The 24,190-nt window shown below is 42.9% G+C and overlaps 3 protein-coding genes across 5 annotated transcripts in view; 2 read left to right on the top strand and 1 right to left on the bottom strand.

Annotated features, from left to right (window-relative positions):
* WDR59 (WD repeat domain 59) overlaps window positions 1-4,690 on the top strand; it is an 84,301-nt gene extending 79,611 nt beyond the window's left edge. For all 3 annotated transcript variants that reach the window (XM_032960608.2, XM_032960609.2, XM_076069660.1), the window contains one exon: window positions 392-4,690. In XM_032960608.2, the coding sequence (XP_032816499.1) occupies window positions 392-627 (236 nt within the window). In that variant the 3' untranslated portion in view covers window positions 628-4,690. The remainder of the gene's footprint in view (window positions 1-391) is intronic.
* Window positions 3,369-11,629, bottom strand: C25H8orf82 (chromosome 25 C8orf82 homolog). The gene is made up of 3 exons (XM_032960612.2): window positions 9,782-11,629; window positions 7,709-7,757; window positions 3,369-6,366 (listed from the first exon to the last, which is right to left on the bottom strand). The coding sequence occupies exons 1-3, from the start codon at window positions 10,400-10,402 to the stop codon at window positions 5,894-5,896; spliced, it is 1,143 nt and encodes a 380-aa protein (XP_032816503.2). The 5' UTR covers window positions 10,403-11,629; the 3' UTR covers window positions 3,369-5,893.
* Window positions 11,630-11,896: 267 nt separating this feature from the next.
* Window positions 11,897-24,190, top strand: part of KATNB1 (katanin regulatory subunit B1) — a 53,907-nt gene continuing 41,613 nt past the window's right edge. Inside the window, exon 1 of the mRNA XM_032960605.2 lies at window positions 11,897-12,512. Coding sequence (XP_032816496.1) covers window positions 12,473-12,512 — 40 coding nt within the window. The 5' untranslated portion in view covers window positions 11,897-12,472. The remainder of the gene's footprint in view (window positions 12,513-24,190) is intronic.

Genomic DNA, 24,190 nt, shown 5'->3' on the forward strand with positions numbered 1-24,190 from the left:
TGTTTGGTGTTTAAATAAGACGATCTTACTGTGGAGAAACATTAATCCGGGAAGGCTAGTGTGTTACATGTCATGTCAGTCATGTGATTCAACAAACCTCCCTTACCAAATTCCCGTATTTTATCACCTGTTTCATTACATTTTAATTAAGTAGATGAAGGTCAGTCAAAGACTCCTTATCTCTTTTGCCAGACATGACCTGAAAAATGGTAATTTATCACAGTAACTCGTTCAGTTGCAGTACATCGGCTTACCTTTGCAAAATGATGTTGCGGGATCACTATGGCGTCTGCTTCACAGCTTTATGACATTACCATTCCGCTGTTATTTCTTCGCCGAATAGGTTTTTTTTTATCGCATCAAAGAATTCCCATCGCTTTGTTCCCAACAGAGTTCAGCACTTGCTGCTACCAGTGTGGCTGCGAGGCACGCAGCTCCCAGTGCGCCAACTGCAAGGGTTTCTCCTTCCAGTGCGCCGTGTGTCACGTCGCCGTGCGCGGCTCCTCCAACTTCTGCCTCTCGTGCGGCCACGGCGGCCACTCCAGCCACATGCTCGACTGGTTCTTGGGGCACAGCGAATGTCCCTCCGGCTGCGGTTGCCGCTGCCTGCAGCTCAACGCGTTCTGACCTCGGCCCACGACGGGAAATGAAACGCGTGTTCGTCGGCAATAGAAAAATGCATCCCACCAACAAAAAAAAACCGTCGACGATGTAAATAATGTTTAACCGGCAGCAAAAGATGAATATATTATTACAGCTGTTAAAATATATATATAACAAAAATAATATCACAGAGTGAAAATACATTGCGGTCAGTGTTATCCGGTGATTTTGAGGCAAGCGTTGGGTGGATCGTGTGGATATGTGAAACTTTTAAACCTGCTGGGCTGTGTAATGGCCAAGAACATGGCAGTAGAGCTAATGGAATTGTTAACTCATCTGTACGGTCCATTGAATGTCATCTCCTCTTATGCATAGGCTTATTCTGACCACACATACAAACCATTGCTTCAAATTGAATTGGCCCAACATTTTTATTTAGGATGCGCTTGAAAAAATGGTGTGACTAAATGACACTTTCCTGAATAAATGATATTTGATAATTTTCACTTACAGCTGACATTTTATTCGAAGAATGCTCACCCATCTAGACCTTAACACACTCTGGCAACACGAGTAGCCAGTGGAGCAAACCCCATGATGGACTTATCTTATGCCACTGCTGAGATTAATTACGTAATAATCTTTAGAAATACTTGGCTATGGGTACCTGGGTCGACCAGGCGTTTCATTCAAAGCCTTTTGATCCAGCGATCAACACTGGCCCATCATGGGGTTGCGCCACCATTTGCTAATATGTGTGCATGTGTCTCGGTACTCATTTGTTGGCAATTTAAAATATAAATGCTGCCTGGTACCTTTTGCTGCTGGCTAGTTTTTATCTGATGGGATTCATTTTCTGACAATCTGCTTCCCAGTGCAACCATGGATTTAGTGTCCCCCTGGTGGAACCGACTCTTACAACCCAGACATTATGGACCATGACCTAATCCACGTTTTAATCATTATTCAAGTGCCAAGTACAAAGCTTGTGGAAATGTTGCAGACTTTAAGATTTTCCCCCAAGCTCAGAGCAGGGGTTTTAAAACCCTGCCAAGGGTACAGGATAGAGTCTTCTGCACAATGACCCCAAAATGTGAGTGCACTGATTATTCGGATACCCAGACATCTCCATTTAATTTGCATAGTTTAAATATAACGGTTGTATTATTCGGCATTAAGCATCGTTCCGTTTTCCAACAGTGGGTTATTATCTCTGCTCTGAGTTCTGTGGCTTTTCCAGTTACATTTACAGCATGAACGCACGGACAGATGCCATTCTTTCTCCTTGAACATATGGACTGGGTGTGGTTTGGGAAACGTAAGAGCAGCTGTTCTTAACGTTCACCCTCTTGGCGCGTCAGCCACTCTCCTCAAACCTCGGAAAAGTCGGGTGCTCAACACTTCACAAATGGGAAAGCTGGACCGTGTTGGACCACAAGATCCGATGTTGTAAACCACTTTTGAAGAGCCATAGTTGTATTATTGAGCGTTGAAATGTGTGAATGGGCTGTACAAGGATGTGGTGTTGAACTAGAGATGTTTTTTTTTGTCTCCATCCAAGGATCCCTTTGTTTATTGCAGCAAGGTTTTGTGGTACTCTACGTTGACCCGGGACTGGAAATCTATGCAACCTTAGTCAAAGCCTAAGCCACACTCGTCAGTATAGAACATTGCCAACTTTCGTAATAAACGTCCACGATGCAAGTCAAATAATCCCAATGAGGAAGAGTTGGATACTAGCTTGAGACTTGCACTGTAGCACATTTTTTAAACGATTGAATTAATTTGGTGTGAATTTTTTGCGACCTTAGGCAGAAGCTGAAGCTACCCTCATTAGCGGCGGTGCAACATTAGCATATTTTTTTATTCATTAACAATTTAAGTAAATCAGAAAGGTGAATTGTTAGATACTGGCTTGAGACTTTTGCACTGTAACGTGTTTAATGTTAGGATATCTCATTTTGTGTTCCAATTAACAAGAAATTCTGCCGTCCAAATCAGCAAAACAAGGTTATTTTAGGACAGGTTGGTTAATTGTAAAGTGTTAAATGTCTTGGGACTATGGTGTTAATCCTGGGCAGCAGTTGATGAGAAAATGACAGCGGTGTTGGGCTGAGTTGAATGCCCAACAGTCTCGTCTGTATGCCTCTGGAGAACGTTTGCTTTAAAATTGAAGTTTAAAAATAATATTTAAAAAATTAAGACGTATTTAAAACGTAGTTCTTCACAACCGATATTACTCATGATAACATTTTTTTGGTTAACAAATGTTAAATGTGTTGTAAACCTATCCTCCACCAGACGACCGATCGCATGAACATAACGTGACAATTAGTTACTTCAGCACACCCAGTGTTAGAGAGCAAACCCACAAAATGTACAATTTGAGTACGACGTTTCGCTGGTGATTTCAACAATTATGGCAAATGGCTGATGATACTGGTTGTAATCAATGGCAAAACGTCATCCTCACATTGTACATGTTGTGGGTTTGCTGTCTAACACACCGGTGTGCTGAAGTCGTAAAAAATTTGGCATGTTTTGTTCATGCGACAAACCTTGCTAATCGACTTGTGGGTTTACGACACAGTTACACGATTTAACCCACAAAAGCTTTATCATGGAAAGTTAAACTCATGCAAACCCCTTGCCAGTGTGACTTGAAGGCCGCATCTTCTTGCGCTATTTGTGGGGAGCTGAAAGAGTGAAATAATCACATAACAGATGTTTTACATTCGACGTCAGATAGCTCGGAACATTGCTGGTTCATTTAACACTCCTGGTTCGACTTTATTTATGAAGGATATGCGTACAGTATTTGCACATTGTGTATCTAGTGCAATATATTCCCATAGGAATAACATTCATTTTCAGCAATTTTTTTGGTGGTAAAAAAACTAAAATGTCAATATACAAGTGCTATATTTGTATTGTCTGGCCATATTTTCAAATGCTTCTGGTCCCTTATGAAATGATGACAATGTGGGTCATCTTAGTTGACCAGGCTCTGAAAGCAGTTGGAACAATGGAAAATTTGACAGATGGTAGTGCCTTCTTTCAGGGCTGATGAGATTGGCTTTAGCGGGGTATTGCAAAGCCATGCCAAAATATTATTAAAACTGAAAAACGTTGCATTTTTTCCTGCACATTATTTCACCCAAATCCATGGGTTCCCTTCACTCTCCAATTTCCCAAATTGCATTTTAAATATAGATATCACATTGCTCAGTTACAGTCATAGGGTTAATTGTTCGTTTAACATCTTAATAATTGGTATGCGCATATCATGAGATCTTTGCCAGTTGAGCGGTGCTATTTTCCTGTTCAGCATGTTCCATGTGTGAGAATTCGTCCACACGCTCACGAGACATGTATTTTAAACCACAAATTATGCCACAAATGTCCTTTGTTGCTGATCAAGAGCTGCAAACTGGCCAAATAATTAGTTACTTCATGACAGCTAGACTGGCATCCTGAAGTCATTTGTATATATTTAAAATAAGGGAATACTGAAATTACAAGGTAAGAATTTGGTCAATAATAACTATACTGTTGTAATATTCGGTATGATTATTGTGCGGTCTATATAAATCGGCTATAACTGTCAGGACAGGACTTGGATGGGACCTTCTCCCAGAATATCTAATAAACTAAACTTTTATTTTACCAGGTAAGGCCCACTGAGCAAAATAGCTTATTTTCAGAAGCAACATGGCCATAAATGATAGCTCAATTTAGTGGAAATTTAAAGCAGCCAAATACTCTTAAACGCGTTTCTAAATGTGGAGGGAGAAACCTGAGGACCCAAAGAGAAATCCACGCGACCACGGAGATGAGCGAATGTGCATGATGGTTGAGCGTCTTTCATGGTCGTGTTTCTCAACCCAATTATTTCAGCCAAAGGGGAGGTGGAGCAAGCCAGGTGAAAAGTGCATATTGGACTGGGTAGAACGTCAATTATAATTGTGTACAGTGGTTTTAGTGTTGCTGACAGAATGATTGTTAAAACATGAAAAATGCAAGTACCCCTGTGGGGACTTCATTACTGTGAAATTTAAATAAATGTTTAAAGAACTGGACGCTTGAACCTTTAACTCTACGCTCAATTCTTGTCAATTCCTTTAGCAATTAAACTACAATCCACTTTACAAATAACTGCACTTGCGGCAAATATTTAAATGCAACGCATGCAAAATGACCAGACTTCACATACATGATGTCATTGTTTTAGGACTCTGCATGAATTCCAACTGTCATACAGACTTCAAACATCTCGTTCATTATTATTCCTTTCCAGAAATATTTTCTGGTGACGCCTGTTAAAATGTAGTGACATCCATTTAGATTAAAAGGCACTTGGGTAGACGCATTTTATTTTCACAGCAGTTAACACACTCCCTCCTGATCTTCATAAATGCACTTTACCCCATAGACTTGCTCCACCAGACAATCCAGAACTGAAACATACTCCCTGCTACCACACTTCCTATCTGCCCCTACCAATCCAGGTGAAAACAGTCTCTTGATATTGAGTAATGGATGTGACTGGGACTGAATTAATCTACATCGATATAGCGTGTTTTTTAGAGTATTAAAGTCAAGAGACATGGCCAGAGGAAGTATTTGCTAGATTAGTAAATGTGTGGCCCACTTACACTCGCATCATCAAACAATGGCATTTTACATAACCCAGTTTGGTAAGTGAAATATAAAGGTAGGTTTGGCTTCAGAAAAAAACGTAACATTCGTTACGAATGACCCTTTAAACCCGGCACCTCCATTGTCTTCTGAAGCTAGTAAAATGGATCCTTAACCACTGAACTTTCACTTGGCCTTAAAGCAGTGATCCCAAAATTAGTCCTTTAATACACTTTTCCACGTACAGTATACCAACTGCTGACCACATACAATACACTTAAGTTAATGTATGACTACAAAATATTGTTAAGTGTGTAAATGTATCAATGCTGATGTGACAAATGAGAGTGAGAATACCGTACTTTAGTCTCAAACCAAACAGTTGACTGGTATTAATAGAAATCGGTTTAGCAATCTTTTAGACAATTGTGCAGAACTAAATAAAGATCCCATAACAGTACATTTGGAAAATAAGGTGTCATGATATATAGGTCAATTGTCTGACCATGAGTGCTATAATTATTCAGCCAATGCAGTGTCTGGTGCCAAAGGCCAGCCATTCATCAGAATTTTAACGCTTTTGCTTTGGAAATTAATTGATATTGTTCCAGGTCCACCAAATAGGTGTCTTACATCGTTATGTCTCGACCAATCAGCTGGAATTTGACGGCGCCTCCCCTCCCATAAGCGCGTCCCAGAGCTGATTGGTTAGCTCGTAGGTGCGCCCTTGCCACTCGAAGTGTGTGGGCGGAACGCTCTCGTCGTCGGACTCGTAGTGGAAGAAGGGGCTCAGCCTCATTGCCAGGTCCGAGGAGACGAGCCCCACTCCGCCGAATCGCTCCGCTGCCGGGTGGTAGACGCGTCCGCTCGCTCGAGACATGCACAGCTGCTCCGGCTCAAAGGGCACCGTGAGCGCCGACCCAGCACGGCCAAACGCCAGCTCCTGCCGGCCGCTGGCACCCACGCCCGGCGGCGTCAGCAGCTCCGTGAAGACGACGGGGCGGTCGTCGCAGTGAATGTAGTTGCGTTCGCGGCCGCACAGCGACAGCCAGGGAAACTCGCTCCTGTACCGTGGCGTGCCATTGGCCTGGAGCCGGCGGAAAAAGAACACCAAGAACTTCTTGTCTGTAGGACACAAGGGGGAATAAGGCAATTGGGTAACACCGTATCATTGTTCATTTCAATGTAGTGGTTGCTTCACCTCGAAGAAGTCTTATTATTACTCTTTGGTTCTTTCGGTAAAGTCACGAAGGTAGAAAAAATAATAATAGATGACGTTTCGATCGCCACACAAGCAATCGTCTTCAGGTGGGAGAGAGAAAAGGCTGCTGAAACAAGTCCTTATATATAGAGCTTAGAGGGGAGGAGGGGTTGCCGCATCGGGCAAGAGGGTGGGGGCTAGAGATTGTGCCTAAGCGAGTGGGAAATCCAAAGATGGGAACCGGGATGGGGGGGGGATGCACCTCCAGGACGACGAAGAGCTGAGGATGTGGCCATTGTATTGTGAGATATTAGCATGTCAATGTGTAGTGACGGTATATCCGCCACTAGGGGGATAGAGCACTGAACAGGGTGAAGGAAAGGCGCGGAGATGATCGAGGGTCGAGTGTAATGACGGTATATCCGGCACTAGGGGGTTAGAACGCGCAACAGGAGACAGAGAGACACATAGAGAGACACACCGAGAGAGACACACCGAGAGAGACACACAGAGAGACACATAGAGAGAGACACACACCGAGAGAGACACAGAGACACAACCAGAGAGAGAGACACGCAACAATCTGCTTGAGCAATGTCTTACAAGAGGCTAATGGGACTAATTGTTTTAATAAATTGGTTTCCTTTTTAAAAAAAATGCAACGCATTCCACAATTGAGGTAAATCAATTATGTGTATACATTTCATGTACAAGCGCATTAATTGATTTAACAGCTGGCCCCACCTCTTTGATGTTCCTTAATTCATACCGTGAAGGGAAAATGTTGCTTCGTTAAGTGTGACATCTGCAACATCCTTATCTGAACAATTTTTGCTTGGGTCTATGATTATTTTTACACAGATTTGCATAAAAATATATCAAGGGCAAGTGTGGAAGGTGAACTCGGTCTAAAATAAAATAAAATAACGCGAGAGGGAGAGAGAGCAAGCTTGCATACTTTTGGGAAACTTAATTTGATCGTGAAAAGCAACATTCCAATGTGCAAACAAAGGAAAGTTTTCCATTGGTGCATATAACCTGCTAAGATTTCGGAAACACGTCCACTGACAAAATAGAACTGAAAAGTATGCAAAGACCATGCAAAAGTATGCCGCGACAGCAACATATTGATCAAAGAACACAAATCAGAGACATTGACTTTAAGTAAATTAAGTGGGTTTTGACACTCAAGGTATGCTGGTGACAAAACAACGGAGAACATGCGCGGGATGGTGACCACTACAAAGACGAATTACTATGCCGTACCTTTAAAGCATGAAGTGAAATTCTTGATTTTGGCATCATCGAGGAAGAGCTGAAGGAATTAAACAATAATATTCAATCATGAGTGCATGTAAAAAAATATTATTTCTAAAATTATTGAGAAACAGTGCAGCTGTTAGCGTGTTATAATTAACATTGTTCACACGGTCTGCACATAAATTTACATCGAAGAGTATGTGCAGATTTTTCAACCGTTTTCCATATTCAAAGTAAAGTTGCTCGCCGAGGGTTTTTTTATGCAAATATTGCCTTTTAGTAGTTCAACCAGCAGGGCCAACATGGCTTAAAGCTTAATTATCTGGTCAGGGACTAATTATTGACATTTCCAAGTCACATGGGTTATCCAGGTATCAACCAAAGAGTATGGATTCCTGCAGTCATGAAAGCTTCAAATCAAGATCTTAAACTAGCCTTTTGCCCGTCCAAAGACGGGTGTATTGCAGTAAATCTGAAGCTTGCAAGCGAAAAGCAGACCATGACCTGATATTCATTGCATAAATGCGTGTGCAATTTGAAAGGGCGTGGTGACACAGACCTATATCAATTTAAGGTCACAATCCGTTGTTCATCATGACATCCTTTTTACTTCTATGTCTCAATAGCGTTACGGAGATCACGTGACGTGAGGGTTCTGCCTTTGTAGTGAGGGTTGTAAGTTGACGCCGAGGAGGGGGGAGGAGGTTCCTCGGCCCCCCATGTGGAGTAACGTCGGCTGCTAATTATTATTAATGGTGGGGTGGTGTCCATTTGGAGGACGTCACCTGTTAATGATTATTAATGAGGGGGGCTGTTCGATGTGGAGTGATGTCACCTGCTCATGATTATTACTGAGGGGCTGGTCTATGTGGAGTGACATCACGAGCGTCAAGGACAGACATTCCTGGGTTATTTTTGTAGGTATGTCATGATAATAGGTTTTTCCTTTTTTTCTGGCAACAAAACAGGTGTTAATATACTCTTTGGTTATTTCGGTAAAGTCACGCAGATAGAAAAAATAATAGATCATGACGTTTCGATCGCAACACAAGCAATCGTCTTCCGCCTGATGACGATTGCTTGCGTTGCGATGGAAAAGTCGTGATCTATTTTTTTCTACCTGCGTGACTTTACCGAAAGAACCATACTAGGTATGTCATGGCAACAATCACCATTCGCCACTAAGTGGTGCCAGGCTGTGACGTTAAAACCATGTTATGGCAGCACCAAAACCACCCAATTCAAGGGCCCATTTTCACCATAAACATATGAATAAAAACATTTATATCCAACAGACTATGGATCTTCTGCTTCCCCACCAGCACCATTTAAGCAGGCACACAGAGCAATTTAGAAATTACAAATCTAACCAGCAGTGTGGCCCACTAAACTTGTTTACTTCTGATTACACCAGTGTTCTTCATTGTAAGGCCCGCGGGCCACTGGCGGCCCCTGATGGCCATTAGTGCGGCCCCCGACAATACACATCATGTGAAAACACGTGCTGTCAAACCCGATATTTTCAAACGATGTCCTATCAGCGTAAGTGCCCCCCCCCCCCCCCTTAAAATGAGTGAAGAACGCTTGATTAGATGTGGAAGAAATAATTGTCGGGATATGAATTACCGAAGCAATAATTCTAGATTTGAAGCGGATGGTTTCAAATTAAGCAACCATTGGAAAGATGTTATAAATCAAGTCAAACGTTAGCTACCTTTTAATTGTACAGCAATTTTCAGTGGTGGTATGCCAAACTTTAGCTGCTTCTTTCGTTTTCAAAAACGGCTTAACTCAGCCCTCCCACCCACCCACGTTCCTTTCTGGCTCCCCCCCCTTAACCTATATATAAACCCGATCGTCTCAGAGCTGTGCACTTAACACAGATATTCTGCTGTGACTATTCCACCTGAAGACGGAAGCTTGTGTTGCCTCCGAAACGTCGTGATTCAATTGTTTTATTTTATTTTACCTACGTGACTTTACCGAATAAAACCAAAGAGAATGAATACCGAAGCAATATTTTATATGATCTACCAATTCGGGTGTAATGTCCATTGATTGTGGTGTTCGTTCTTTCACCTGGCCCAGGTGATCAATGTAGTAGAAGTACTCGCGTATCCCCGGCTCGGGTGACTGTCCTTGCTCGTACAGAACGCGCTTGGCAGACCCAGAGACAGGGGCAGCACCCGGTGAGGGCAGCCACAGGCGGCGAGGAACAAACACGCTGCTGGACCAGCAAGCCATGGTGGAAAATAGACGGCAGGGTGGCGGAGATGGTGGCAATGAGGCCACTGAAATGCATGGCCACTTGGAGCGCATTGGGCCTCTATGGGGCATTCGTCTAGCCGAGGTTAAAGGTTTTACGTCCCAATCGGTGGCAGGCAAGGGGCTTGATAGCCATGAGGGCATTCCTCCACGAATTGAGCTATGACTAGAGGGCATTGGGCTAGCCGAAATTAAGGGCTTTGGGCCCCAAATTACATTTAACGGCCCTAATGAGCGTGAGGATGAAACTGAGGGCAATGGGCCACATCTGGAGGGCATTCGGTCGCGACTAGAGGTCAACGGGCTTACATTACAGTGAACCTGGGAGCCGAGAGGGCATGTGAATGAACGAAAGGTGAGCAGAGTCAAGGCCATGTTATGGGTCATGGAGACGCGGGCGACCAGCCGACGCGGACAGAGGGCCCACAGCGGCATGTTACGTAACCCACTTAAGCGAAACTTTTCACGCGGACGGCAGTCGCAGTTAAATAATATATGCTTAAGTCATTAATTTCGCGGTTTTTTTTGTCAAATACATTTTAGCACGTAACACATTCGCTTAAACGTGGCTCGGAAAATTCGCCTAACGTGAATGTTTTTTTGTAAATCGAGGCCTTGCCGAGGAATGCGTCACGCCGCGCTGCGCCCACCACCGATGACTAGGGGCGGCGTTAACGCACCAACATTTAAATCTTAGAGCACAGACTCGTCAATTAATAACGTGAAGGCGATAACGACGTTAGCCGTGAGGTAAGGAACGAGCGTGACATAAACCCTCCCCCCACGTTCGGAGGTGGTGGTGGTGGGGGAACTCGGATAACAAAACTAATCCACCACGGCCGGCGCTTCGGGACGACGCGAGCAAGCCTGCCAGAGAGAAGCTACCCCACGGGCAGAAGTTACACAAATACAGTTAGAAAAATATCCTCCTCCGTGGAGCAGCACGTAACAACAGGCTGTCGGGGCAAATTTGCATGTTCGCGAGCAGCAACCTTGTGAAGGCCGGTCACTGTTGGCACACACACACACGAGGTGGCGGTGGATGATGGCCAGCAACCAGTTACCGCACCCCACACGTACAGAGAGAGTTAACGTTCACGTGCAACTACAACAACCGCCGCCATTCGCCACTGAAGTGTCAAACCCCCGTCGCCAGGTCATGGGACAGACACCCAGGGGGTGCCATGGGTCGACTGAGATGACTGGCCGATGCACCACCTGTGCCCTCCTACTGTGTCAACAAAGACCCCCCCCCCCCGCCGTATATCCCGTAATAGACTGTTGGGGCAAGTGTTGTTAGCGAGCACCTATGAAGGCCGGCACTGTTGCACACGAGGGGGTGGGTGGCCAACACCACGCCCGACCGCCTTTGGTTCAGATAATCGTCATTGGTGGGTTCGTAGCGCAGCTGCGCTAACCGCCACACCACCGCTCCCCAAATACCACAGCCACTCGCCACGGTGACAATCACCACCACGGCTACCTGTGCCAGGCCAGGTGCACTTTGGGGCTATCGCGTGGAGTGTCGAAGGCTCGCTCGCTGACGAGGGAGGTCTCAGGAGAGACCCAGCAGTTGCCATGGGAGGTCGTCTGACCGAGAAGAACTGCAGACTCCTGCAGACTTCACCGCCACCTGTGCCCCCCATAGCCGCACCGCCAGCTGTGCCCCCCCCCCCCATAGCCGCACCGCCAGCTGTGCCCCCCCCCCATAGCCGCACCGCCAGCTGTGCCCCCCCCCCCCCCATAGCCACACTGCCAGCTGTGCCCCCCCCACTCCTCTCATAGCCGCACCGCTTCAAGGCCAGGCGCAAAGTGCCCTCAGAGCAGAACGCGCAACGGGATGGGCCCCGCAACCAACTCGCAGATGATTGGCCAAGACGTTGCCGCGGTAACGCAAAGCTCGGCGCCGATTGGCTGCGGCCGTTACCGCGGCAACGTAAACTCGGCGAGACTGACGCGGGACTCGACTCGGGCCTTCCCCCGGTTCGACTTTGGGCCGAGTGGTCCGCGGGCAAACGATACATTTTTTAAATTCTTCCCCCCCCTTTCTACGCGATTGCTATATTGTACATGGTGTTTGTACGTGTTGGGGGTTTTTTTTGTTACTTTAAGCGGGGGGAGGGAGAGAAAAAAAAATTTCCTCACGAGTGGTTTGCGAGGGAGCGCGGTCCAATCAGACGTCGCCTTGTAGCCACTGCAGGAAGTTCCCGCCCATACACCAACGTGCGCCGCCATCCACCCGCGTTACAGCCCGTCGCTGTGCGCTCTAGTAACTAATTATTCGGTACTGTAGCCTTCAATTAAGTAACATTCGTTGCGCTCGTCATTATTTACCTCCAGACAGCCTTTGTTGGGTTTTTTTTCATTGTTCGTTTGATTGGATTTCCGCTCCCCGCACCGGCGGAGGCGTTGAACTGGGGCTCCCGCCTGCGGCCTAGCGAAGGCTCCCCTCGGAGTTTCCAGGCAACGCCGGGAATCCCGGCAGGGCCCGCGGAGGGATTCGCAATGAGCGCGGCCAAGCCAACCAAGATATCATGGAAACTGCGTGAGTTCCTAACACATTTATACACTGGGAAAAAAAACCCACGTTACCTTAACCATTGACATAATTTGTAACAGAAGATGTAACGGGCTAACGTTACGGCAAAGTGGCCCTTATTCAGGGTAAGGACGGGGAAGATATATTGACTCACAGCTGGAGGTGAGAGAGGTTGACGGACGTTTATTTGGACCGGATAGTTCAGATGACATAGATCAGAGATTCATTGACCTGTGTTGTTGAAGCGGAAGATTTGGTTTGTCTGCAGTATACTGTAGTTGGAGAAGAGACATTGACGGACTTGTAGGAGCAAGTGATGTTGGTTAACTTAACTTTGGAGATGTTGAACCAGAAATATCGGATGACATACACAGCGTAGAGGGACTTACTGACGTATTGCTGAAACAGATGTTGTTGACTGATGTTACAATTGGAGAAGAAACAGTGGCTGAAAAGTTGGGCCTGAGAAATTACCGAGCTCATATAGCTTGATCAGATCAATCATAGTTGCAGCGCAAATATCGGATTTACATATTCGGTAGTTGGGGCAGAATTTACGAATTGTGATAATACAAATATTTAATTTATTGTAGTTGGAACATGTTTATCATTTGAGCAAAGAGATTGATTAAATAGTGGAGCAGGCGGTTTGTGTTATACAGTCGTAGCAGAACAGATGTTGACTGACTTAAAGTTGAATGTCAAATTAATCAATCTTTGTCCTCTACTCGGAAGATAGGTCATTGCCATAAACATTATCTTTTGTTACAATTTATGATGGATGTTGGGGTTCCAGCTGTTTGCACGCTGCCGCTAATAGAGTCTAGTAATTTTGTATACACAATTATCTATTTTATTATTATGTAACTATGCTCTGGACTACGGTGGTGTATTACTATTTAATACATACAGTATTTTATTTAGACATCGTTCAGAACAATTTAATTAATTAATATTCTGTCTTTGACCAAAAATGTATTTTTTGTCTTTGGCTAAACTTAAGTCATGACTGGTTCACAATGTCCTAGCCATGTTAACGTAGCTGTAGATGCCACTGTAGATGCCACTGTTAGGGCTTTCCAGTTCTGAGATTGAATTCAAATCATGACAATGGTTAACTAGGCCCATCATCGAATCATCACACACGTCCCACCCTATTTGAAAAAATGAAAAAAATGAAACTATTTAGTTACGTGAATAGTATGGTCATCTGATGCGGCCGCCACTACTGTTTGCAAGTCCAGAGTCGTCTTTGTCTCGTAGGGAAACCCTCATTTTCGAAAAGGTGGAGTTTTCAGCAGTAACTCAGACCCTAAATGGAAATGGGCACTGCCCGCAAGTCGATCGAGCACGCGTGGAAGCCTTGACCACTTTGAGTCACAATATCAGTGGACTTACGAACCCAAGCTATAACCTTTCGTCGCTAATGCTCACATGTTTACTTGTCAGACAAATTAATGCATTGTTGTTAAACACCACGTTTTAAATAAATGTTTTGACAAAAATGCTTTCACAAGTAAGCAGCTTCAAGACACGTAGGTTCTCTAAAGCAGTTTAGTAAAACAATGTGGTTGATATGTCGGGCTAGTTGACGATACTGCTGCTTTAGTCACTTTTGGTCAATTTCCCTCAGCTTGATAGGAATTATATTGAGATTACGCCAATAATAACTAATCAACAATGCTTGTTTGTGCCGAGTGCGTGGATATTGTGTTGTTTGCGTTATCTGTTGGCTTCATATCAGTGTTTAATTGCCAACAGGTGTGAATGCATTGCTCTGTAATAAATTGACAGCTCAGCCTTTGTGTACAAGTTCTTCCTAGGATATAATTTATTTAGCGCCTGCCTTTGAAACTGAATGTGTTTGTGACAGTGACACGCCTTCAAACTTTTGTATTTTTTCGTGGTTATTGATAAGTTATGTTGCACCCTTAGTGTGGTCACTTGAAAGGCAAGAACATCATACAGTACAGTTCTGTATACTTTAATCACATCCGGAATTGCGTAAAATGTTGAGTGTGCAAAGCGGACATTATTTTTGTGAGCCATTGAGATGGCATTTGTTAGTCAGTAGATGAAACAATATCGCTGTGGTACTTTTTGGCACATTACTGTATTTTAAATTAATAATTCACAAGTGTTTTATCTATTGGTTATTCGAGCATGTCCTGGTGGCTTTCCCAGCACACGCGGGTATCTAATGGTCAGTGTCCTGTTTCGGCTGCTTAATTGACATGTAAATAGAGCATTTCAAAAGGAAGTTTCAATGTGCATGGGTAATGTGATATTGTCAAAGAGCAGGCTATGAAACATACACTTGCTTTGTGCCGTATATGACCTTAACAAATCACTTGTGATTGGACCCACAAAATAGTTTAATAATACTCTTATGAAGTTGCTAAGTGTTGTACATACTGCTATTTGCCTGTCCTCACGAAACTGTGTTTTTTTGTAAGAGACATGTTGTTAATACATGGGAGGGGACTCTTTACAGTTTTAAATGTTACGAAACCAATAAAAAAACTAGTCATGCCAGTTTTTTATGGGAGACTTGATGGCTCTCTTTAAGTGGTCCAACGTTTTTCCACATAATTAAATATAGAAATTGCGGTTTCTTGAACAAGAGTACAAGAAGCATTCGTCGTTGTGGCTAATTGGGGGTCTGAACATGTTTTCTGATTAGCTTGAAAAATATGTTGATTTGTTAACTTAATGTAAAATGACATTGAAACCATGAACGAAAGCCCCAACATAGGAAGTCGATGGCCAGTGTTTCAAGGGCACGTGTACACCGATGCTGACGCACCGATGGACATCAATTGTACTGTATTACAAAGGTCGAGGATAGTGTCTTGCATTTCCAAGTATTGACGAATACTGTACATATCAAATTTCATACGTATGATTAGCATAGCGCTTTATCGTGTAGTATAGTGATGCATGTGGATGGACTGCATATAACAGCATCCTATCGTGCACACCTTAATTATCAATAGAGCAGTGTTCCGGTCATAGTTTTTGTGGTTATGTAGAAATATTTACGTATTTATATTCAGGTTCACTGTTTAGATGTTCAGGTATTTTTCACGTGTTTTGAGAAGGGTTGCATTTTTTTAGAGCATTATGGCTAACCGTCTCTTAAACAGAGAAGTATTCACAGCCTCTTGCTTAAGTGACACGTTGTTCTTGAGTGTATTGGATAATGCAATGTAATTGTGTGTGTGTGTAAATCTTAGTACCGCCTCTCCATTCATAGGTGGGCTTCAGCCAGTCGGACCATTTCTCTTATAACCAGCCGAGGAGGATGATGCCATCGTGGTACCTTGGCCAGCGAGCCAGAAAGGAAAATATGGAAGATGATGGTTCACTGCACAGATGACGCTTAGTCGGGCCAATGTAAAGAATATGGAAGTTGACATTGTTGAGGCCTTCACATGGATGCCTCAGACAACCATTGTTGTCCTGCCCCCGCACCTGCGATGAGCGCGTCTGGTTACCTACGTTGCGAAAATAGTTCAACATATATACAACAGTTAGAGTATGAGGAGGTAACAATGTCCCAATGATGGCGTCTGGGTGTATACTCTGAACAATAATCGTACTGATTATATTGTGATAATATGCAGTAATGATAGATGGTAATGGTGATAAATCTGCCTGGTGATTATGGTTGGTGAATGATTATGGACATAATTTGCTCTTCATCACATGGAGAAGGACCATTTCCCGAAACGTTGCCTATTGTATCTATTCCCTTTCAAGGCAGTTTTATTGATGAATGTGTTTTTGTTATTTATTTGTGCAGTATTACCAAATTATAAATACATTCGTGGTCAGTTTTAAAATGCATACGTTGCCATGCAGTTCTTCTTATCTGGTATACAAATAATCATAGGTCGCTTATAAAAGGGGTTAGTCACTGGGTGGTAATATGCAAAGATGGTCATAGTGCACTCATTGATATATACATATCACACTTTATGGGAGTAATGGTGGTGCTGTGACGCAACGCGTAGCTACACAGACCGTAAACAGACCACATACTTCCTGGATACAACACGACTGTACCTTTGTGTTAAGCGAGCTAAGCCGGCGCACTATTGAACACAATCAACACGTCCGACTCGCACACATTTTGTAAGAAAACAGTCTTTGCCAGTTTATCACCGTGGCAATGGTTACCACGAACCCCCTTGTTGTGTAATGCCTGTTGCGGCATCGATCATTTAAGTTTAAAAAACGAGTAATCGTTTTGTCTGCCAAGGTAGCCGCTTGCGGTGGCACAACTAAGCAGGACTGTAGATTCGGTGAACTTTGTTGGGGCACGTCAGCTGTGCCACACGTAATTTATCACAGCGTTTCCATGTAGCCACGGGATGCTTAATCGCACGGCAACCACATCAGGTTACCGAAATCAATTTGTTATTACATTCATGCAACATATGCATGACATTATGGCTTAATTGTTGTAACAAAGATTACAGCATCTACAGTCAATATATCACTTTTAATAGGGAAATAAAGGACGCTAAGCTATTGCTGTAATTCATGGATCTGCAATGTTCCTTTCAGATAATTGTTTTTAGCATCACAATTCTGTTTGTGTTTCAGTCTACAAAAGCTTAATAATAGGGTTTTTCCCCTTTTTTCTGGCAACAAAACTGAAACCCAATTGGTGTTCGACCAGATGACGCCAAAGCACCAATTGAGTCGAGGCTCAAAAGAAAGCCATCCCTTGGTGTGGACAAATCAGTTTCAAGGACAATGCATATATTATCATAGTATGTTTTTTCTTCTTTGGTTCTTTCGGTAAAGTCACGTAGAATGAGAATAAATTGATCAAATAAAATAACAATAAAATTTTCACGACGTTTCGGCCACAACACAAGCGGCCTTCATCAGGTGAAGGGACGAGACTGTCTGGAGGACAGCGCTGGAGCGAACAAAGCCACGCTCAGATCGCGACCTTTAAGCTGTGTGAGAAGAAACAAAGCGCCTTGACAAAGGAATTAGCATAGAATTTAGCATTGAAATAGCTGAGTGATTAGCTTGTGACTGGTCACAGAAATGGCTATGTTAAAGTCAAAGCATACACATCCACAGAGGCACCCCTTGACAAAGGAATTAGCATAGAATTTAGCATTGAAATAGCTGAGTGATTAGCTTGTGACTGGTCACAGAAATAGCTATGTTAAAGTCAGAGCATACACATTCACAGAGGCACCTAGTACAAATCAAACAGGAGAATTTAGCATTGAAATAACTAGGATAATTTAGCATTGAAATAACTGAGTGATTAGCTTGTGACTGGTCACAGAAATGGCTATGTTGAAGTCAAAGCCTACACATCTGAGCTATTCACAGTAACTGGGTATATACTACAGTATATAATGCATACTATATAGTGAACCAATAAAAAACTAAAATAGAAATTACCTCAATGTTATCAATAAACTATATATTCTCCAATCAGCTAAGCTACCAACAATAAGTCGTTATATATCACAATGCTATATGGCGAAAAAATGGGTGGATTCTTACCCTCAACTTTAGCACCACGGATAGCTACGGGCCCCGTTCAGACGGACGAGTTCATCCATGGTCGGAACGGAGGAGGGGGAGAGAGACAGCTGCGAGGCGCTGTTATACTCCTTGTTGTAAACCATACCATTAACCGTGGTGTGAGAGGTATTAAGAGTCAATGCCAGCGAAAGAGCTGCGGTCTGAAGGTCACCGTAAAATACAATTAATTAAGAACGGAAATGGTTTAAAACATCTTTCCAATGGTTACTATGCCAGAATCCATCTTCTCGGTTGAAATTGTCTCTGTGCTTGTATATGTGTAGCCGGTTGGTTTGCAAATAACCTCCGTCTTGGAGAAGTCCATGTCATGTGAGCCCACTGAATTATAACAGTGATCTGCCACGGCAGAGGAGTTCGTTCTACCGTGTTTCAAGTCTGCTTTATGTTCGCGGATGCGGTCCGAGATATGTCGTTTGGTTTCTCCAATGTAGCTACTACCACAGAGGCACTTTAGTTTATAAACGCCCAGGTACTGTATGTCTGGAACAGCATCTTTTACAGATGGAACCAGATCATGGATTTTATGTACTGTGTTGAATCGGACCTGGATCTTGTGTTTATTCAGGATTTTGGAGATCTTTTTAGTGACCCCTGCAATGTAGGGTAAGGTGATGGTTTTGAGTGGCTCCACAAGAGGATTCTTCTTCATGACTGGAGTGATGGCTTTGCGGATTGTGTAGTCGGAGTATACATTAGCCCTGAGAGCCTGGTGTACGTGCTTGAGTTCACTGGTTATGTGTTCCTGGTCAGAAATGCATTGGGCTCTATGGTATAGAGTCTTGATGAGGGAGTTCTTCTGGGATGGATGGTGGTGGGAATCCGGTTTCAAGTAAGCATCTCTATGGGTAGCTTTCCTGTAGACAGAGTGGCTCATTGAACCATCATGTCTCCTTTTAATTAAGACATCTAAAAAGGGTAGTTTGCCATCTTTTTCGACCTCCATGGTAAATCTGATGGCTGGGTGTATGGAATTGATGTGGTCGCGGAATTGGTCTAGAGCAGGCTGGCCATGTGGCCAGATGACAAAGGTGTCATCCACGTACCTCTTCCATAAGGTCGGGCGTAGAGTGGCAGTCTGGATGGCGTCAGTTTCAAATTTTTCCATGAATACGTTGACTATAACCGGAGATATGGGGGAGCCCATTGGGGTGCCCTCAGTTTGTTTGTAGAAAGTTCCATTCCAGGTGAAGTATGTGTTGGTTAAGCAATGTCTCACCAGGGGGGGTACATCAGTATGCAGTCCTTGATGAACCAGGTCTTCAATGATAGCGATGGTGTCTGGTACCGGGACTTTGGTGAACAAGGACACCACATCAAAACTGACAAGCAGGTCGTCTGAGGACAGGGAAATGCCTTTGATTGTCGATACCAGGTGAGTAGAATTTAGTACCGCAGAGGTGGTTTTTCCAGTGAAAAGTCGCAGTATATCAGCAAGAAAACGTGCCAGTTTATAGGTGGGGGAGTTGATAGTAGAGATGATGGGACGAAAGGGTGTATCATCTTTGTGTATCTTTGGAAGGCCATATAATCTTGGTGGTCTGGCAGCAGAGGGTTTCAACGAGAACTGTTTGGTCTGATCAATTAATGCCATTGAATCTGAGATGATTTTGTTCGTTTTGGTAACCAGGCAGTTGGTGGGATCTCTTTTTATTTTTGTATAGCTGCCATCGTTGAGTAGTTCTTGAATTTTGTTGTTATATTCTGTTTTGTCCATGATGACAGTGGCATTGCCCTTGTTGGCTGAGAGGACGACAATATCATCTCTCTTTTTTAATTGAGATAATTCAAATCGTTCATCTTTGCTGATGTTGCTGGGTGGCAACTTAGCGTTTTTGAGGGTTGCAGCGATTTCAGATCTTGCTATGTCTGCAGAGATGTGACTCATGCCCTTGAGTGCAACGTCGACATGGGCAATGATATCATTAACCGGTATGTGTCTCGGTGTGACAGCAAAGTTTAGACCTTTAGCTAAAACGGATTTCAGACCATCAGAAATGGAACTGTTACTGCGATTAAAAAGGTTTAACATAGCTATTTCTGTGACCAGTCACAAGCTAATCACTCAGCTATTTCAATGCTAAATTCTATGCTAATTCCTTTATCAAGGGGTGCCTCTGTGGATGTGTATACTTTGACTTTAACATAGCCATTTCTGTGACCAGTCACAAGCTAATCACTCAGCTATTTCAATGCTAAATTCTATGCTAATTCCTTTGTCAAGGCGCTTTGTTTCTTCTCACACAGCTTAAAGGTCGCGATCTGAGCGTGGCTTTGTTCGCTCTAGCGCTGTCCTCCAGACAGTCTCGTCCCTTCACCTGATGAAGGCCCCTTGTGTTGTGGCCGAAACGTCGTGAGAATTTTATTGTGTTATTTTATTTTATCAATTTATTATTTTATTCTCATTCTACGTGACTTTACCGAAAGAGCCAAAGAAGATGAATCCTTGCAGTCACGAAAGCTTTAAATCGAAAAGTATGATTTTTGTTTGCATTTTGACTGCAGGTATTGTGGTTAATGCGGACATGAATCCTTGTAAAAAAGTTTCAGTTTTGTTGCCAGAAAAAAGGGGAAAACCCCTATTATTACATTTTAGTACTGGCAAAGGAGGTCTAATGAAACACAAAAGCTTGTTGTGACTTGTCCGTTACAGTGAGTGGAGGTTAAAATTCAACGCCATTAAGAAAATTGTCTTTTCCACAATTTTGTCTCATGTCAAATGAGTGTATTGCACCTTTGTGATGATGTAAGAGTGTTTTCCGTGTCTTTCAGTGGTTAAATATATGCCAGTGTAAACTAAAGGTGTACTATGGGTAAAAATTATTACCAGATTGATTCTCCACCTTTAGTAACACTTCAGTTAATTTAATTCGTGTAAAGAGTTGGAGTTAAAGTGGGTCATCTTACCGCTAAGTATTTTCACCTCTGAATAATTAATATAAGTTTCATAGTTTACAGCACTTTGTAAATATACTATTGGATGAACGCCTCCCATGTTGGTCATGGGCAGGGGTTAGCAACTTTCAGCTCCGGAGCCGCATGCGTCCATTTAAGAACTGCTTTCTGACATTATTTATTAAGAACCATCGTCTAATATTCACATGCATTGCGGTTCTTAAAATATTGAGGTTTTTTTGTTTGTTACAAAATAAAACAAAAATGTCTCTCCTTGTTCATATGGGTGGCCGACCGCCCCCTTGTTATGGGGGTTGTTTGATCATGCTTCACCAAGCTGGTCAGTGTGGTTTGGTTAAGGGGGCCCGTGACCCATTCAAATATCATTCGCCACTGATGTTAGCCATAGCTAGAAATAGAAGTCAGGTCTCTAATCATTGTACTTCTGTTCGTCTCTTTATTATTGCATTACTATTTGATTCAATTGTTGTACTCTACTTCTATGTATTACTTTGGGTTAGGCTTTCACAACTGAAACAGGATGTCACCACAACTCTGGGTGTCCGTCTGATGATGCCAGTTAAGTACACATTTTGCTTGCTTTATTTTTGTTGTATCAGTATAAGCGTTGTGCTCTTTAATTAGATGTAAAGCTGATATTAAGTGTGATTTGTTCTTCAACGGAGGGAGCCCTACCTTATCGGGGCAAAGATGCTTGATTGCGTTGAATACCTGAGTTGCTATCCTGGTTCGAGGAACCCTTGCCAGTCAGATACTCAGTGAGAGATGAAACAAAATGTGCTCCCTTCACCAACCGGCACTGACCGGCGTAGTGTGAGCACCCCCCACCCCGAACCATTGCTGATAATGATGACATGTCAGGTTCTACCCGAGGGACTTGTTGCGCTGTGGGTGAGAGAATGATCTTTGCAAAAGTATACGTTATCTTATATTTTCTAGCTCCTTTATAAAAGCTGCTTTACAAGGGTTATGAGTGGTACAATGAGGGTAGCTAAAAGTGATATCGTGAATCGGAATGGGGTATGGGGAGGGAGGTTAGTGGGTTCTGGAATTACGGGGTTACCTTGGGATGTAGGGAAGGATGGGCCAGGGAGAAGAGGTGGGTGTTGAGGAAGGAGCAGAAACTAGACAGGGAGGAGGGTGCTTCTCGCTTTATGTAGAGGGGAAGTGTGTTCCAGTGCAAGGGGGCAAGTAGGGAAAAGGAGTGGAAATGGGATTGTGTACAAGGAGAGGGGGGAACGGTTAGTAGTAGGAAAGATTACGAGTGGAGCGGGCGGGAGTGGACATGAAACGATACAATCCTGGTGTACCGGTAATGCTGCATATTTTGTTACAATTAGAACCATGGACAGCTCATGATGGTACATGTAGATTGTTCCACATTGGCTTTATTGACTTTCTGGAAAATCACTTCATTAAGCTTCATGTATGTTTATAAGGAGGCTTGAATGTACTTGTTTCATTGAACTATTTAAACAGCAGTTATATTATGCTAAGCACACACACATAAGGATTAGTATTTGTTACTGCATGGTCACATACAAGGTATGTGCATGCAGATGTTTTCTAGTTCACCTAGACCAGTATACCTCTGCTCATGTTTACACTTAACAGTTTTTACTTTTTCTCCTCTTTTAATGTGGCGTGCCTCAAATTGTGCACTTTTTATGCAAATTATACATCCGGGCCAGGGAGTCAGGTGATGTCAGGGGCAATATTGCTGAGTATATTTTGCTTGTGTCAATGCAGTTAAGTATAATTAGTTTTGGCCTGTGCTTTATTTACCTTGATTTGCTTTTACTTATTTTGGTGACCCAGGTCACGCTTGCAAATTAGACCATCATGGTCTTGTTACTTTTGACAATAATATAAAAATAAGATAGGAGTGCAAAGCATAGGAAAGGTAAACAAATAAAACTAAACTCATTTTTTTATCTTAGCAGTTAATGCCCACTGAGGTATTCGCTTCTTTTTCAGAAGCCACCTGGCCAGGACTTGGTACCGTGAGTTACATTCTGTACTGTTCCCAAGCAACGTCGTACTGTAATGCATCGCATTAACTTGAACTTTAAATTTGACCAGAGATTTAGTCGGCGATGTAATGTATATTCTTAAAGCTCACAATGTGTTATTTGAGCTCTATGTAAGAATACATTGTTTAGTGTTTTATATATTATGGATTCATATGACCCCTATAGCCACTTTTTATTCTTTAACATTTTACATGGAAAGCCTCACTAAGGCCAAACGATCGATGTTTAACCAATACCAGTGACATCATAACTAGTGGCCTGTACATTAATCAAACATGGAAATAATTGTCTTGAATCTAATTCTGATCTTAAATCACAACCATTAATCGAATCACCAGGGAGAGTGAATCAGTACAGCCTTAGTGTTTGCTATAATATGGTTGTAAACAGCCTTCAGGTTTGATTTGTAATAAGAAAAAGATTTAGATGAATTAGGAAATCCAGTTGGCCATGTATATTTTCTAAACACTTCGTGATTTCAGAGGGCGGTGGTGTTTTTATGCTCAAGGTATAATTACTGTCATAGTCGTATTTTGATTTGGAAGAGGCTGTACCATGGTGACAGCACATGATGGAATGTATTGTCTTTTGATGACATCTATGAAGGGTAAACACTCACAGTGGAGTCGATACACTTTGGACACGTTTTTTTTTACATTTCACCTCTTCAGGGCCATATGGTCAAGCTCTGCCTAAAATATTGCTCTATCAGTATTGAGACTTGGCCGATTAGGCATCAGTCCCAATAATAGTCAAGGGTGAGACATTGTTCTGCAGAGATGGTTGGATTTGGCTGTAAAACAGATAAAAAAAACTAAATAAACTGAACAGGTCATTCATGTCAATGGATCAATCTTGTTGTCAATAACTTCTGTTGTGGTTAGGTTATGTCTTCGAAGGTCATGTAAGTGGACTTTTTTTGGAATCCCAATTAGCCATTACTTTTCCTGAAAGCAGTGTTTTATATATACTGACAGTTGGTAGTTATCAAGGAAACAATTTTTTTACTGCCTGTTTTTGGCAACAAAGGTCTCACATAATATTAATTTTAATGTTACTTATGAAGTCACCTAGTTCTTTGTACAGTAAACCATTTGACTGGCTGTTGGCCACACAGTTTTAGCTTCACATTGAGAATTAAGATTCCCAACATCA

Source organism: Petromyzon marinus, chromosome 25 (assembly GCF_048934315.1).
Source record: "Petromyzon marinus isolate PM22_M1 ecotype Great Lakes invasive population chromosome 25, UKy_Petmar_22M1.pri1.0, whole genome shotgun sequence".
Taxonomy (NCBI): Eukaryota; Metazoa; Chordata; class Hyperoartia; order Petromyzontiformes; family Petromyzontidae; genus Petromyzon; species Petromyzon marinus.

Bases quoted from the DNA above. Each gene is read 5' to 3' on its own strand.
- C25H8orf82 (XM_032960612.2), bottom strand. From the start codon at position 10,402: ATGCCGCTGTGGGCCCTCTGTCCGCGTCGGCTGGTCGCCCGCGTCTCC. The intron at 7,758-9,781 runs GTGAAAGAACGA...TAATTCCTTCAG, and splicing joins ACATTGATCACCTGGGCCAG to CTCTTCCTCGATGATGCCAA. The intron at 6,367-7,708 runs GTACGGCATAGT...TGTGTCCTACAG, and splicing joins TTTCACTTCATGCTTTAAAG to ACAAGAAGTTCTTGGTGTTC.